Source organism: Pan troglodytes, chromosome 7 (genome assembly GCF_028858775.2).
Source record: "Pan troglodytes isolate AG18354 chromosome 7, NHGRI_mPanTro3-v2.0_pri, whole genome shotgun sequence".
Classification (NCBI taxonomy): Eukaryota; Metazoa; Chordata; class Mammalia; order Primates; family Hominidae; genus Pan; species Pan troglodytes.
In genome coordinates this window covers 105,031,437-105,046,826 of record NC_072405.2, presented here as the reverse complement: position 1 = coordinate 105,046,826, position 15,390 = coordinate 105,031,437, and the positions used below count along the sequence as shown (strand labels likewise).

At 43.2% G+C, this 15,390-nt stretch overlaps 1 protein-coding gene across 6 annotated transcripts in view; it reads right to left on the bottom strand.

Moving 5' to 3' along the window:
* Positions 1 to 11,789, bottom strand: part of INTS8 (integrator complex subunit 8) — a 57,161-nt gene extending 45,372 nt beyond the window's left edge. For 2 of the 6 annotated variants that reach the window (XM_016959695.4, XM_063816418.1), the window contains exons 1-6: positions 11,450 to 11,783; positions 9,925 to 10,099; positions 7,587 to 7,727; positions 7,197 to 7,268; positions 5,949 to 6,000; positions 2,797 to 2,979 (exon numbers count right to left, since the gene is read on the bottom strand). In XM_016959695.4, coding sequence (XP_016815184.2) covers positions 2,797 to 2,979; positions 5,949 to 6,000; positions 7,197 to 7,268; positions 7,587 to 7,727; positions 9,925 to 10,099; positions 11,450 to 11,579 — 753 coding nt within the window. In that variant the 5' untranslated portion in view covers positions 11,580 to 11,783. Of the gene's footprint in view, positions 1 to 2,796; positions 2,980 to 5,948; positions 6,001 to 7,196; positions 7,269 to 7,586; positions 7,728 to 9,924; positions 10,100 to 11,449 lie in introns of all 6 variants that reach the window. The other 4 variants (XM_016959696.4, XM_009455680.5, XM_063816420.1 and 1 more) reach the window with 4 other exon arrangements.
* Between the last annotated feature and the right edge of the window lie 3,601 nt (positions 11,790 to 15,390).

The following is a 15,390-nucleotide window of genomic DNA, read 5'->3' as shown; positions in this document are numbered from 1 at the left end:
AGAAATATGCTTCATTCCACACCCCTTACTCCTTTTATACCACGAAACCAACCTTTGGCAACAGATACTTACTCCTCTTCCAAACTCCTAAGCTATAATCATGCCTGGTATTCATCATGAAACCACTCTTCACTGATATGCTTTATAAATATGGTTCTGTCCAATTCAAAGAATCCAGGTTAATTCTCCTTAGCCTCTACAACATCGCTTTGCACTATTTAGTCCACACTACATGTTTGGCTGACTTTTTTTTTTTTTTTTTTTTTTTTGAGATGGAGTTTCACTCCTGTCGCCCAGGCTGGAATGCAATGGGGTGATCTCGGCTCACTGCAATCTCCTCTTTCGGGTTCAAGCGATTCTCCTGCCTCAGCCTCCCGAGTAGCTGGGATCACAGGCACCTGCCACAACGCCTAGATAATTTTTGTGTTTTTCGTAGAAACAGGATTTTGCCACGTTAGCCAGGCTGGTCTAGAACTTCTGACCTCAGGTGATCCGCTCATCTTGGCCTCCCTTGGCTGATTTTCATTCTAGAGAGTTCCTCCTATCTGGAGTAAAGGGATACTAAAAGAGCAAAAAATACACACACACACACACACACACACACACACACACCCATGCACATATATGCATACTTACTACAGTTATATATAATTCCCCTTTCTAGGCAAAGATAGATTGCAAAATACCAAAAAGATATTTTCAAGTATTACTCTAGCAACTGACTAGCCATTACAATGAGTTTAGAGGTTAAGAGGTGCTCAATAGATTTACTGTAAAAACAAAAAAGCCTGATAATGAAGCTGCCCTGAAGGGCATTAAGGCCTGGTTTTATTGGGGGAAAAAAATAACAATTTTTCTTTTTAAGTCTAAGGTAAATTTTAGTAATGTAAAGAACCTACTTTAGATATGATCTGGTGGCTCACACCTGTAATCCCAGCACTTTGGGAGGCCGAGGCGGGCAGATCACTGGAAGTCAGGAGTTTGAGACCAGCCTGATCAACATGGAGAAACCCCATCTCTACTAAAAATACAAAAATTAGCCAGGCGAGGTGGTGCATGCCTGTAATCCCAGCTACTTGGGAGGCTGAGGCAGGAGAATTGCTTGAACCTGGGAGGCGGAGGTTGTGGTGAGCTGAGATCACGACATTGCACTCTAGTCTGGGCAACAAGAGCGAAACTCCGTCTCAAAAAAGAAAAACATTGTCATGCCAGGAAATGAGTGTTACCATTAATTTGCCTTTCAAAAAACAGGAATTGTCACTCAGCTATGTAAGTAAAAGAACATTTGATAGTTTGCCTAGCACATACAGATGTTTTACAGGAGTTTTGTTTTCAGGTTGTATCATCCACCATGTTGCGAAAATCAGAAGTCATCAACAACTTTTAAACGGGTTCTGAAAGATTATGAGATACTACATACCAGTAACACTCCTATATGCAAGTTTCATCAGTGATTTTAAAATGTTACCAAGTATCCTGTAATCCCAGCACTTTGGGAGGCCAAGGTGGGAGGATCCCTTGAGCCCAGGAGTTCCGAGACCAGCCTGGGCAACATAGGGAGACCCTGTCTCTATAAAAAAAAAAATTAATTTTTTTTTTTTTTTTTACAAAAAGGGTTACCAAGTATCAATACTTCATTAACTCCTACTCCTGCTGCAAACTCCAGCTCATCAGGCCTTGAATAAATGATTACCTTCAGCTCTGGAAATAGCTTATCTGAAAAGGCACCTTCCCAAAACTGTCATAACTATTTTTACCCCTTTCCAGAAAAGGAATTAGTGATAAAAGAAGCCATGCCAACTCATACGAATAAGGAAAGACAATACAGTTTAGAAGGTACGATCTTAGTAGCCCTCTCTAGACAATCGCTGAATACTTTAAAATTTCTATTTTACTCAAGGTCCTATTCTGGAAAGTAAGACGCAGAACATATTAAAAAAAAAAAAAAAGAGAGAGAGACGTCAAAGAGTTATAATCCAGTAGGGAAAAAGAAGACATAAACACACAAAGTAATATCTGACAATGGCCGGGCGCGGTGGCTCACGCCTGTAATCCCAGCACTTTGGGAGGCCGAGGCGGGCGGATCACGAGGTCAGGAGATCTAGACCACCCTGGCCAACACGGTGAAACCCCGTCTCTACTAAAAACACAAAAAATTAGCCGGGCGTGGTGGCGGGCGCCTGTAGTCCCAGCTACTCGGGAGGCTCAGGCAGGAGAACGGCATGAACCCGGGAGGCGGAGTTTGCAGTGAGCCGAGATCGTGCCACCGCACTCCAGCCTGGGCGACAGAGCGAGACTCCGTCTCAAAAAAAAACAAAAACAAATAATACCTGACAATAAGCATCAACTGAAAACTGTGAAAGGAACGAGGGGCCCAGAGTTATAGAAAGAGGGCAAACTTAAGATCCCTGAAAAGCTAGACACTCTCTCTTGAGGTCTAGATTTTTCAAAGTCTAGCACAATATTAGTTTTTATTTTCTTTTGGTCTGATCAGATTTCTGATAATATGAAAGAACTGTAAATCAATTACATATAATTGTATTCTCAGTACTTAAACTCTGTCTCCTAAATACAATCCGGAAACTATTTCAGAGACAACAGATGACATAAAATTTCTCTTCCATTTCTTTTAGAAAAATGTCAAATCTTATAAACGTATAAATTAAATACAATGCAGTTTTAATAGCATCTTAAGAGACAAAGGCAGAAATAAATTCTAATTAAAAATAGGAGGATGATCCCATATTAAGATTTTCCAAAAAATTGCCCTACGTAAATTAAGTATCAAATGAATACCTGGCACTGCATTTCTTCGGTTTTGACTTTCAATCCAGCAGCAGAACTCTCAGTTTCTCCATTTACCATGCCTGGTTCCATGGCCAATAAATCTAGGGTTCTCATCGTATGGACATAAAGATCCTTGTTTAATTTTAGGGCTGCTTCTAGTACCAAAATAGAATCAGCAGCTTGTTCTTTGAGCTACAGAAATCAATAAACAAAAAAAAAAAATACAAGAATAGCAACTGATTATAATAACCAAAAATATTTACAGTCTATTTAGTAACTCAGTACACTAAGCTATTAAAAAAAATTTTAACACAGCAAGAGTACAATTACATTTGTTGAAATAAAGTTACCTTAAATGAAAGGAAATAAGTTCCTATTGTGAGGTTAGAAAATATGAAAAACAGGAGGGCCAGGCATGGTGGCTCACGCCTATAATCCCAGCACTTTGGGAGGCCGAGGCGGGCAGATCACGAGATCAGGAGTTCGAGACCAGCCTGACCAACAGGGTGAAACCTCATCTCTACTAAAAATACAAAAATTAGCCGGGCATGGGGGCAGACGCCTGTAATCCCAGCTACTCAGGAAGCTGAGGCAGGAGAATTGCTTGAACCTGGGAGGTGGAGGTTGCAGTGAGCCAAGATCGCGCCACTGCACTCCGGCCTGGGTGACAGAGCGAAACTCCATCTCAAAAAAAAAAAAAAAAAGAAAAAGACAATACAAAAAACAGGAAAGACTGGTATCTTTTTTCTGTAGAAAAGTTGATACTTTAGGCCAGGGGCAGTGGCTCACACCCGTAATCCCAACACTTTGGGAGGCCAAGCGAGGCAGGAGGATCATCTGTGGCCAGGGGTTCGAGACCTGCCTGGCCAGCATGGAGAAATCCTGTTTCTACTAAAACTACAAAAATTAGCTGGCCATGGTAGCATACACTTGTAATCCCAGCTACTAGGGAGGCTGAGGCACAAGAATTGCTTGAACCTAGGAGACAGAGGTTGCAGTGAGCTGAGATCATGCCACTGCACTCCAGCCTGGGTGACAGAGTAATATTCTGTCTAAAAAAGAAAAGTTAATGCTTTAAAGATTTAGCTGGTGGCCGGGCACGGTGGCTCACACCTGTAATCCCAGCACTTTAGGAGCCCAAGATGGGCAGAGCACGAGGTCAGGAGTTCAAGACCAGCCTGACCAACATGGTGAAACCCTATCTCTACTAAAAATACAAAAATTAGCCAGGCATGGTGGAGCACGCCTATAATCCCAGCTACCTGGGAGACTGAGGCAGAAGAATCGCTTGAACCCGGGAGGCGGAGGTTGCAGTGAGCTGAGATCGCACCATTGCACTCCAGCCTGGGCAACAGAGCAAGACTCCATCTCAAAAAACAAAAAAGATTTTGCTGGACACAGTGACTCATGTATGTAATACCAGCACTTTGGGGGTCCGAAGTGGGTGGATCGCTTGAGTCCAGAAGTTTGAGACCAGACTGAACAACATGGCAAAATCCCATCTCTACAAAAAATACAAAAATTAGTCTAGTGTGGTGGCACATGTCTGTAGTCCCAGCTACTGGCAACACTGAGGTGGGAGGATCGCTTGAGACTGGGAGGTGGAGGCTGCAATGAGCCAAGATCAGGCCACTGCACTGTAGCCTGGGCAACAGAGTCAGACCCTGTCTAAAAAAGAAAAAATTTGCACTGTTCCACTTGATTTATTCAAGAAATATCTGTATACTTCAATGTGCCAGTCATTTTATTAGGAACTAGATAACAACAATGAAATGATGTAGGCTTTGGCTTCCACATTCAAAATATTACAGCATATTTGCTATAGTGAGATACAGATCATGTCTTACCTTTTTCTCTCCTCACCCAGCCCCTACACCTCACATGGTAATATGGAACATTGTAGGTGTTAATTACAGAAATCATTTCTAAATTATAGAAACTGTCAGGTTTCTAATTTTCCATTATGTAGATCAATTAAAAAATAACTGCTAGGCTAGGCACAGTGGCTCACACCTGTAATCCCAGCACTTTGGAAGGCCAAGGTGGGTGGATCACTTGAGGTCAGGAGTTCGAGACCAGCCTGGCCAACACGGTGAAACCTGTCTCTACTAAAAATACAAAAAATTAGCTGGGCGTGGTGGCAAGTGCCTGTAATCCCAGCTATTCAGGAGGCTGAGGCAGGAAAATTGCTTGAAGCAGGGAGGCGAAGTTGCAGTGAGCTGACTCCGCCACTGCACTCCGGCCTGGTAACAGAGCAAGACTCTGTCTCAAAAAAATAAAAAATAAACTGCTGTAATTTATTATAAAAGTAATTTTAAAATATAAACTATACATGTTTGTCATAAGAGTTTTTAGAAAATACAAAATATAAAGACGTCACCTGTAAAATCAGTTTCTCGTATCTACTAATGTATCACAAAATAGAATCAATCAGTAGTACTCTACTATTAAAACTGAAAGACTATGTGTGATTTAGAATATTACCTATATCCTAATAGTAAAAACCTTAATGTCACGGCACTTAGACCTTCACAACTCTCATGTCCCCAAGATTAGAAGACACATCTATAAATGGTATAAAGGCAGGGGTCCCCAACCCCCAGGCCATGGACTGGTACCAGGAACCAGGCTGCACAGCAGGAAGTGAGCAGCGGGTGAGCAAAAGAAGCTTCAGCTGTATTTACAGCTGCTCCCCATCGCTCGCATTATGGCCTGAGCTCCACCTCCTGTCAGATCAATGGGGGCATTAGATTCACACAGGAGAGCAAACCCTATCGTGAACTACACGCGCGAGGGATCCATGTTGTGTCCTCCTTGTGAGAATTAATGCCTGATGATCTGTCACTGTCTCTCATCACCCCCAAATGGGACCATCTAGTTGCAGGAAAACAAGCTCAGGGTTCCCGTTGATTCTAAATTATGGTGAGTTGGATAATTATTTCCATATATATTACAACGTAATAATAATGGAAATAAAGTACACAATAAATGTAACGTGCTTGAATCATCCTGAAATCATCCTCACCCCCCGCCCCCCACACCACATCCAGTTTCCTGGAAATTGCCTTCCACAAAACCAGTCCCTGGTGCCAAAAAGGTTGGGAACTGCTGCTCTAAAGTTGTTCCTGAAGTGTTACTGTGTAACTGATGCCAATACTTACCACTTTCAAAATGTTTTCTGTTAGCTCTTTTTCCTGTTGCATTTGATTCATACTAAAAGAGAAACAATTGAAAACAAAAGTATCAAAAGTTACTCTCGAGACTAAAAAATTCAAAACTTAAGAGCATCACTCTTGAAAGTCAGGTTCAATTTAAGAGTGTTTTTAATGTTATTCATTTTCATGTTTGAAAAAACAAAACCCTCAACTATTATGATGCTTATTAACGTACCAGTATTTTCTCATTTACTTTGTTTGGGTTTTTTGTTTGTTTTTGAGACACCCTGTCACCCAGATTGGAGTGCAGTGGCAGCCTCAACCTCCTGGGTTCAAGTAATCCTCCCACCTCAACCTACCAAAGTGTTAGGATTACAGGTGTGAGCCACAGCACCCAGCCTCATTTACTCAACTGAAGAGCAAAACTTACAACAAAAGCTCATTTGTATCAAGTTAGAAACTATGCTTTCTAGCTCCAAATTTGGCTAGGCTGCCATGTGGAAATTAAGAATCAGGTTTAAAACTCCATCCTCCACTCCTGCTGCTTCACTTGACAAGCCTTAAAAATAAAAAATTTAAAAAAAGAAAACCTCCAGATACGATCAACTTTTGTATTGTACCCTAATATTGACATATATTAATTTCCCCACATACAAATCTTTTTCAAGACAATTTAATTAAATGAAAAAAATATCAGGCTGGGTGCCGTGGCTCACACCTGTAATCCCAGCACTTTGGAAGACCAAGGTGGGTGGATCACCTGAGGTCAGGAGTTCGACACCAGCCTGGCCTACATGGTGAAACCCACTCTCTACTAAAAAATGCAAAAATTAGCCAGGCGTGGTGGCCCACACCTGCAATCCCAGCTACTTGGGAGGCTGAGGTGGGAGAATCACTTGAACCCAGGAGGTGGAGGCTGCAGTGAGCCGAAATCACACCACTGCATTCCAGCCTGGGCGACAGAGTGAGTCTCCATCTCAAAAAAAAAAACAACAAAAAAACAACAAAAAAAAACTTCACTGCTTTCAGATAAATGGCACAATTCCCAAAGCACTTCCCTTCTTAGAACTCTGTATCTAGCACATTACCTGACTCTCCAGCCCCTCTAACTCCTTCAAACAAACCTTCACACAGGCCTTCTGCCCTCCTATTCCTGCTCTACTTCTTCTATAACAGAGGTTATTAAAAACTTGCAAACATTTTTAAAACTCTAATGAAAAAAGTGCCAAGTAAAGGTCATAGCCACCAACTTACACACTTAACTGAGGGGGTCCGGGTTTTGCCTGTTTGACTGGAAAACTACTTTGAACAATTGTCCTAATTGCCCTGAAGAAAAGACAGGAAAAAGAAAATTTCATACATTATAAATGTCATCTCAATTATTTTTTCAAGTACTCCTTAGGTTTGTATAAATTATATGAAGCATTAATTGACACATGGTAAATCCTGCATAAGTCATCCACATATTTATCAGATTGCTTTTCATCTATGCAGTCACAAATTTTCTCCACCATTAGACTCACAGTTCCCAAGATTTGAAAAATCCCTGCAGCAGAATGGGTCCATTAAAAGAATATCCTTGAAAGCCACAGTGCAATAAAACAGAGGTTGCCCAACGCCTTCTGAGTTTATGAAAACATTTACCATCTATTATAGAGAAGTACAGCCATGGCAGTGGTCGGAGGTAAAGTGGCCAGATCCATGTCTACATGCTTTGTCCCAGGAGGAACTTTACTGATGCAGAGTAGTTCATTTAGTAGCATATTCAATACTGGAACAGACAAACTTGAAGAAGCAAAACATACAAGTTTGCACATTAATTGTGAAAGAAACACAAAATACATACAAAATTCCATATCCTCGCTGAAAATACCTACATTGTTAAGGAACCACATCTCTGGGTTTAGCTATCAAATGTGAAAAAGTTTTTTGTTTTTTTTTTTTTTTGAGACAGAGTCTCGCTCTGTCGCCCAGGCTGGAGTGCAGTGGCACAATCTTGGCTCACTGCAAGCTCCGCCTCCCGGGTTCATGCCATTCTCCTGCCTGAGCCTCCTGAGTAGCTAGGATTACAGGCGCCCGCCACCACGCCCGGCTAATTTTTTGTGTTTTTAGTAGAGACGGGGTTTCACCATGTTAGCCAGGATGGTCTCCATCTCCTGGCCTTGGGATCTGCCTGCCTCAGCCTCCCACAGTGCTGGGATTACAGGCGTGAGCCACCGTGCCCGGCTTAAATGCGAAAAGATTTTTAAAACTTTTTATTATGAAAAAACGTAAAACATAAAAGTAGACAGGATATAATGAACCCCTATGTACCATCATCTAGCAATTATCACCTGATGGCCAATCTTACTTCATCTCTATTCTTCCCCACTTCCCAAATCATTTCGTCCATAAATATTTCAGAATATATCTCAAAAAATTAACTCTTAACATAATCACAATATTAATTTCACATCTAAAAAACTTAGACTTGCTTACTGTCAAACATCCTATCAGTGTTCAATTTTCCAGCTGCCTCATATATGTCATATTTCTTTGTACCCATTGCTATCTGTTGATGTCTCTTCAGTCTATAACGTATAGCTTCCCCTGCTCAGATTAAAAATACACTTTATAGTGGTGGGCGCCTGTAGTCTCAGCTACTCGGGAGGCTGAGGCAGGAGAATGGCGTCAACCCAGGAGGCGGAGCTTGCAGTGAGCGGATATCGCGCCACTGCACTCCAGCCTGGGTGACAGAGCGAGACTCCGTCTCAAAAAAAAAAAAAAATACACTTTAAAAATTCTAATATTTAATGCTGAAGAATGTGGTTAAAAAGAGGGTTTTTGAATACTACTGGTGAGAGTATAAACTCTTTTGGAATGCAATCCGGCAATATTCATGTGTCTTAACAATGTTTATACTGCACGATCCAGCAATTTAAGGAGCTATCCTAAGAATACAACTCGAAATACAGATAAACTTATTTTATGGGCAAAGATATTTAAGGCCCTGTGATTTATATCAGTGAAAAACTAGAAATAAACTAAACGACTGTCAATTAAGGAACAGTTAATAAATTATCCATACAACGGAATTCTCTCCAAAAAATAAAAAAGGGGAAATGCTCATGATACTGCTAGGTGAAAAAACCAGGAATCAAAACAGTATATAGGGTATGATCACAACTTTAAGCCTATGGAGAACAAAGAACAAAAATTACATGAAAATGTCAAAAAAAACCTCTCTCCTCCCCAATTATTTCCTATTTTTTAAATTTTTCCCAACTTCCTATAAGGGATATTTTAAATTGTGATGAGAAGGGGATGATAATAAATCATTTTCTAATAACAGGCTTGAAAGTATTTATATTTAAGCAAATAAGCACTGGCTCTAATCAGCTGTTTTAATAGGAGATAGTGATTTATGACCAGTAAAATCAACTCAATTATTCAACAGCAAATCATTCATATTACACAACATCTATCATTAATTTTTATTCATTTTCTTCAGATATGTAAAAGTCACTTGAGAAATTTACAACAGTTTAGGTGTGGATTTTCTCTAGTTAACACATCAAAAGTAATGTTATACTTGCATATTTTATCAAGAATATATAATATTTATTTATTATTTTTTTTTTTTTCCGAGTCTTACTCTATCGCCCAGGCTGGAGTGCAGTAGCGCCATCTCGGCTCACTGCAACCTCAGCCTCCCGGGTTCAAGCGATTCTCGTGCCTCAGCCTCCCAAGTAGCTGAAATTACAGGCCCGCCACCATGCCCGGCTAGAGACGAGGTTTCACCATGATGGCCAGGCTGGTCTCAAACTCCTGACCTCAAGTAATCTGCCAGCCTTGGCCTCCCAAAGTGCCGGGATTATTATAGGCGTGAGCCACGGCGCCCAGCACGTAATTTTTAAGAGCCGATATCATAAAAGCATATATAGAAATAAAACAAGATATCTAAATAGCACTTCAAATGAAATTTCACTGAAATCTTGGATACCTTTTCTCTAATATGTCTAAGTCCCACTTCAAATGTGCAGCAACTTTAAGAGCAAGTAGTTTTAAAATACGATTTCTCTTGTTATCAGGCGGAGGTTGAACTTGGTTTTGTTCATTAACTGAAGGTTTGGAAGCCTGTTCCAAAAACTGAACTATAAGTTGAACTGGTGCAGGATCTAGGGTTTAAAAGAAAATAAATTCTTAAATTTAAGTTTTAATTATGTAGATACAAAAGGATTCACTATTGGTTTGGTTTTTTTGGGGGTGGGGGTGGGGGGGGGAGTTTGGGTTTTTTTGCCACAAAAGGAATCCAAACAGCTGCGCTGTTAAAATGACTAAGGAATACGTATGTAAGAAGTGTGCCTGGGGGTTAAAGGAGATGCGGAAGAGTGGTAAGGAGGAAGGGTAACAGATTAGAGTGGAAAAAAGCAAAAAAAAAGCACCTTACGGGGAAGAACGTAACAGTCATAGATTTCTGGTTCTGCAAATAACCACTGCCAATTAGAAGAATGAGATATAAATATTAGAACTATTATTTTGACACTTAATTAGGGGGACCTCCATCAAGTGACCTCTCTGTACCTGCTTCTTCCAATGCAAAATAGAGGATAATATCACCTACCTCACAGGATCATTATGAAGATTAAATTAAAGGAGGTAACGGATGTGAACAATTAAGCACAGTGCATGGCACCCGGAAAGCACTCAACAAATTATCTTTCAAAAGGAATGAATTAAGGGCATTATACAGGTGCCAAAACTGCCTAAGTACACTAACTTCTTACACAGTGGTCTCTATCAGTTAAGGCCAGTCTGAGACTGAACAAGCCATATATAGATTTGAATTTAGAGAAATGCTATCCGAGGAACTTACCTTTTTGTGCCAATACCTTTTTTGAGAATGCCTGGAGTTTTCCTCCTCCCCCATCAATCACACCCATTTAACTGGGCTATTAATCATTATCATCACTATACAAAGCCATCTTGCAAATGTGCAGCAGTTCCTGCTTTCAAAGATTTTCTTTTAACTTACAGCCCAACTTTGGAATAAGAGTCAATAAAATTCCCTCACTGAAGAAAAAAATGTTTAAATAAAACCTAAGATAATAACTAGCGTCACGATCAACACCCAACAGCTGCTTTCTCCCCAGCTCCCTGAATTTATTCACAGCTTGGGGTTGAAGGAGGGGTCTGGTCAGCCTCCCCGACCCAAGCAACCACAAGACCTGCCTCGCAGCCTCTAAAACCCCAACAGTAAAAAGGTAAATCGTAAAAAGGACCAAAGGGTTTAGGATGACAGCACCAGGCCCTCCCCTCCGGGGGTAGGAGAGCCTTTGTTTCGAGCTTTTCTTTGACCCTCCACCCGGGCATGTTTAAGGGAAGCGAGGAGCCCGGCCGGAGCTGGGCTCCTGTGCGCGCCTCCCAGGCCGCAGCTTCGGTGACCGAGAAGGCGGGGAGCGGAGGGAAGCTGGGCGGACAGCGCCGGTGGCCGGGTCCCGCTCCCCAGGTGCAGGCGCCGCGCTCACCCGGGCAGGGCTTGCGCAGATGTTTCTCCAACAGTGACTCCTCCAGCAGAAACTCAAACCAGCAGGTCTGCGGCGGGGTGCAGGGCCGGCTGGAGGTGGCCGCCTCCCGGTCCGCCGCCTCCGCGCTCATCCTGCCCCCGCCGCCACTACCACCAGGGCCGCTTCCCGGCTCCAACCTGACACTTGGATGCGGGCCGGGGCCTGGGGTATGCGGAACCCGGTGGGAGAGAGGCCACCCTCCGAACGTCCCGGAAACTCACACAATCCAAAATGGCGGCGCGGGCCAGCCGGAGCTGCGGTCCTGGATCCGCCTCCCCGCGCCACCGCCGCGCCTTCGGACCAATCGTTGTTCGGGTTGGAAGGAAAGGGGCGTGACTAACCTTCGAACCACGCCTCCTCCCGGTTGCCATAGGAGACGGCGCCGCATGAAGCCGGGTTGCGGGTGGGTTTTCCGTGTTCCCTGACAGTTCTCCAGCGAGAAAATGAGACAACCTCATCTAGGGTTGCAACGGGCCTCAATATTTTCGTAAAGGCGAAGCGAAGGGTTCTAGTTGTGACCCAAGCAAAGTTTATCTCCTGTGCTTTCAATTTCCCCGTTCCCATTTCTGAGATTTCCTCGCACCTGGGTCCTCTCCTCAGATGCTCCCGCCGTCCTGCCGAGAACACCAGCTTCCCACTCGCTTCCTGGACGGATGGCAGCATACGGTGAGCAGCCCTTGCTGCTAGCTCCCGATACTTAGAGCCTAGTTGATCCTTTCGATATCCCCGCTAGAGGCGCTGTTAACCCTATACATTTACCTCCGTTCTGTGATGTTCTTGTATTTTATATTAACGATTAAAACTGAAAAAAGATGCATTCATAGATCGTGAATACAAGGCCAGCCTGACCAATATGATGAAACCCCGTCTCTACTAAAAATACAAAAATTAGCCGGGCTTGGTGGCGGACGCCTGTAATCCCAGCTGCTCAGGAGGCTGTGGCAGGAGAATCGCTTGAACCCGCGAGGCGGAGGTTGCAGTGAACCGAGATCGCTCCATTGCACTCCAGCCTGGGCAACAGAGCGAAACTCTGTCTCAAAAAAAATTTTTTTTTAAGTAGCCGGGTATGGTGACACACACCTGTGGTCCCAGCTACTCAGGAAGCTGAGGCGGGAGGATCACCTAAGCCTAAGAGATTGAGGTTGCAGTGAGCTGTGATTGTGCCGCTACACTCCATCCTGGGCAACAGAGTGAGACCCTGTCTCACAACGAGAAAAAAAAAAAAGAAAGAAAAAAAAGGAAATCAGTACAGATTAACTTGACATTTTGACATTTGTATTACATATGTAAAAATAAGTTTTAATTAAGGAAGAGTTCATTATTCCACTACCATCTAATACAATAACAACATTATATATTTCAAGTCCCAAGGTGTTTTATTTAGACTCAAAAATGTCTTGCCATAAAAGTGTTACAGCACTGAACTCCCCTTTTCAGAGTGGGTAATTGAATACTTGAAGGTTGACAGAGATCTTGAAGTTTATTAAACTTAGAGACCATCTCTTAGAGGGAGTCATAACTTAAGACTTCATCAACATTGGAGGAGTCTAATGAACTCAAGCTTCCAGCCAGGGACTCTTGTCCCTCTAATGCAGGGCAGGTGACCCCAAATTGGAACTTCACCCCAGAGAGTTCTTTGCTTTGTCCAGGAAAGAATTTAAGTGTGAACCAGTGGTAGAAGAGAACAGCTTTACTGAAGTGGCAGTGTTACAGCTCTGTGACTGCCCCTGCAGAGCAGGGCTACCCCACAGGCAGTGCGCTGAGAATACCAGCTCAGGGAGGTTCTGCAGGCATATTTATACCCACTTTTAATTGCATGCAGATTAAGGGGAAGTTTATGCAGAAATTTCTAGGAAAAAGGTAGTAACTTCTGGGTCATCGGGTCATTACCATAGAATGGGGTGGCAATGCCCAGGTGTTGCCATGGCAATGGTAAACCGACATGGCACACTGTTGAGCATGTCTTATGGAAAGCTGCTTCCGCCCCATCCCTGAATTTGGTCCGGTGTCCAAACCCTGACTCCAGAGTCGCATCTCACCTCCTACCTCACTTCTGAGCAGTATGTTTGGAGGGTGTCTGTCAGAAGACCCTCAAAACTACCAGTTGCTTCTGCTTTGATGCAAGACACATATACCAGCTGTGGCCAAGTTTGCTTGCCTGGGTCTGGAGTGACACATCTTTCCCTGTCAGTGTGTGACAATCCTGGTGTGGGTTCAGTGTTCTTGAAAGGTGTCCCAGAATGTCAAAAAGCCAAGGCTTCTTCAACTTGCTATGTCTTCGGCTCTCAGAAACAACAGAGGCAAAAGAAATATTTAAAATTTTGATTTAAAAAACAATACACTTGGAAAGATACCATCAGGAAAGTGGAATGACAACCCAAAGACTAGAAGAAAATATTTGCAAATCATGTGTCTGATAAGGGACTTACATCTAGAATATGTAAAGAACTCTTACAACCCAGCAACAACACAGTGAGTAAAGGATTTGAATTGGCCAGGCACGGTGGCTCACGCCTGTAATCCCAGCACTTTGGGAGGCCGAGGTGGGTGGATCACCTGAGGTCAGGAGTTCAAGACCAGCCTGGCCAACATGGTGAAACCTCATCTCTACTAAAAATACAAAAATTAGCCTGGCATGGTGGCGGGCACCTGTAATCCCAGCTACTTGAGAGGCTGAGGCAGGAGAATTGCTTGAACCCACGAGGCAGAGGTTGCAGTGAGCTGAGATTGTGCCACTGCACTCCAGCCTAGGCAACAGAGCGAGACTCCGACAGAGCGAGACTCCATCTCAAAAAAAAAAAAAAAAAGGATTTGAATTGATCATTCTCCAAAGAAGATATTACAAATGGGCAATATGCACATGAAAATGCTCAATATCATTAGTCGTTAAAGAAACACAAATCATCAGCCAGGTGCGGTGGCTCACGCCTGTGATTTCATCACTTTAGGGGGCCAAGGCGGGTGGATCACAAGGTCAGGAGTTCAAGACCAGCCTGGCCAAGATGGTGAAACCCTGTCTTTACTAAAAATACAAAAATTAGCCAGGCATGGTGGTGATGCGTCTGTAATCCCAGCTACTCGGGAGGCTGAGACAGAGAATCACTTGAACCCAGGAGGTGGAGGTTGCAATGAGCTGAGATCATGCCACTGCACTCCAGCCTGGGTGACAGAGTGAGACTGTCTCAAAAAAAAAAAAAAAAAAGGAAAGGAAAAGAAACGCAAATCACTAGCCTGGGCAACAACATGAGACCCCATCTCTACAAAAAACACAAAAATTAGCCAGGCATGGCGATACATGCCTGTGGTCCCAGCTACCCTGGGGGACTGAGGTGGGAGGATGGCTTGAGCCTGGGAAGCAGGCTGCAGTGAGCTATGATTATGCCACTGCACTCTGGGCTGGGTGACAGAGCGAGACTTTGTCTCAAATAAATACATAAATAAATAAAGCAAAACAAAACTGTGTGAAATACCACTTCACACCCACTAAAATGGCTATGATCAAAAAGACAAAAATAAGTATTGGTGATGATATGAAATTAGAACCTCCATACATGTCAAATGTAAAATGCTACAGCCACTTTTGAAACCAGTTTGGCAGTTTCTCAAAATGTTAAAAATAGGCCGGGCACGGTGGGTCACGCCTGTAATCCCAGCACTTTGGGAGGCCGAGGCGGGCGGATCACCTGAGGTCAGGAGTTCGAGACCAGCCTGACCAACATGGAGAAACCCCATCTCTACTAAAAAATACAAAATTAGCTGGGCTTGGTTGCACATGCCTGTAATCCCAGCTACTCAGGAGGCTGAGGCAGGAGAATCGCTTGAACCCGGGAGGCGGAGGTTGCGGTGAGCCGAGATCGCGCCATTGCACTCCAGCTTAGGCGACAAGAATGAAACTCTGTCTC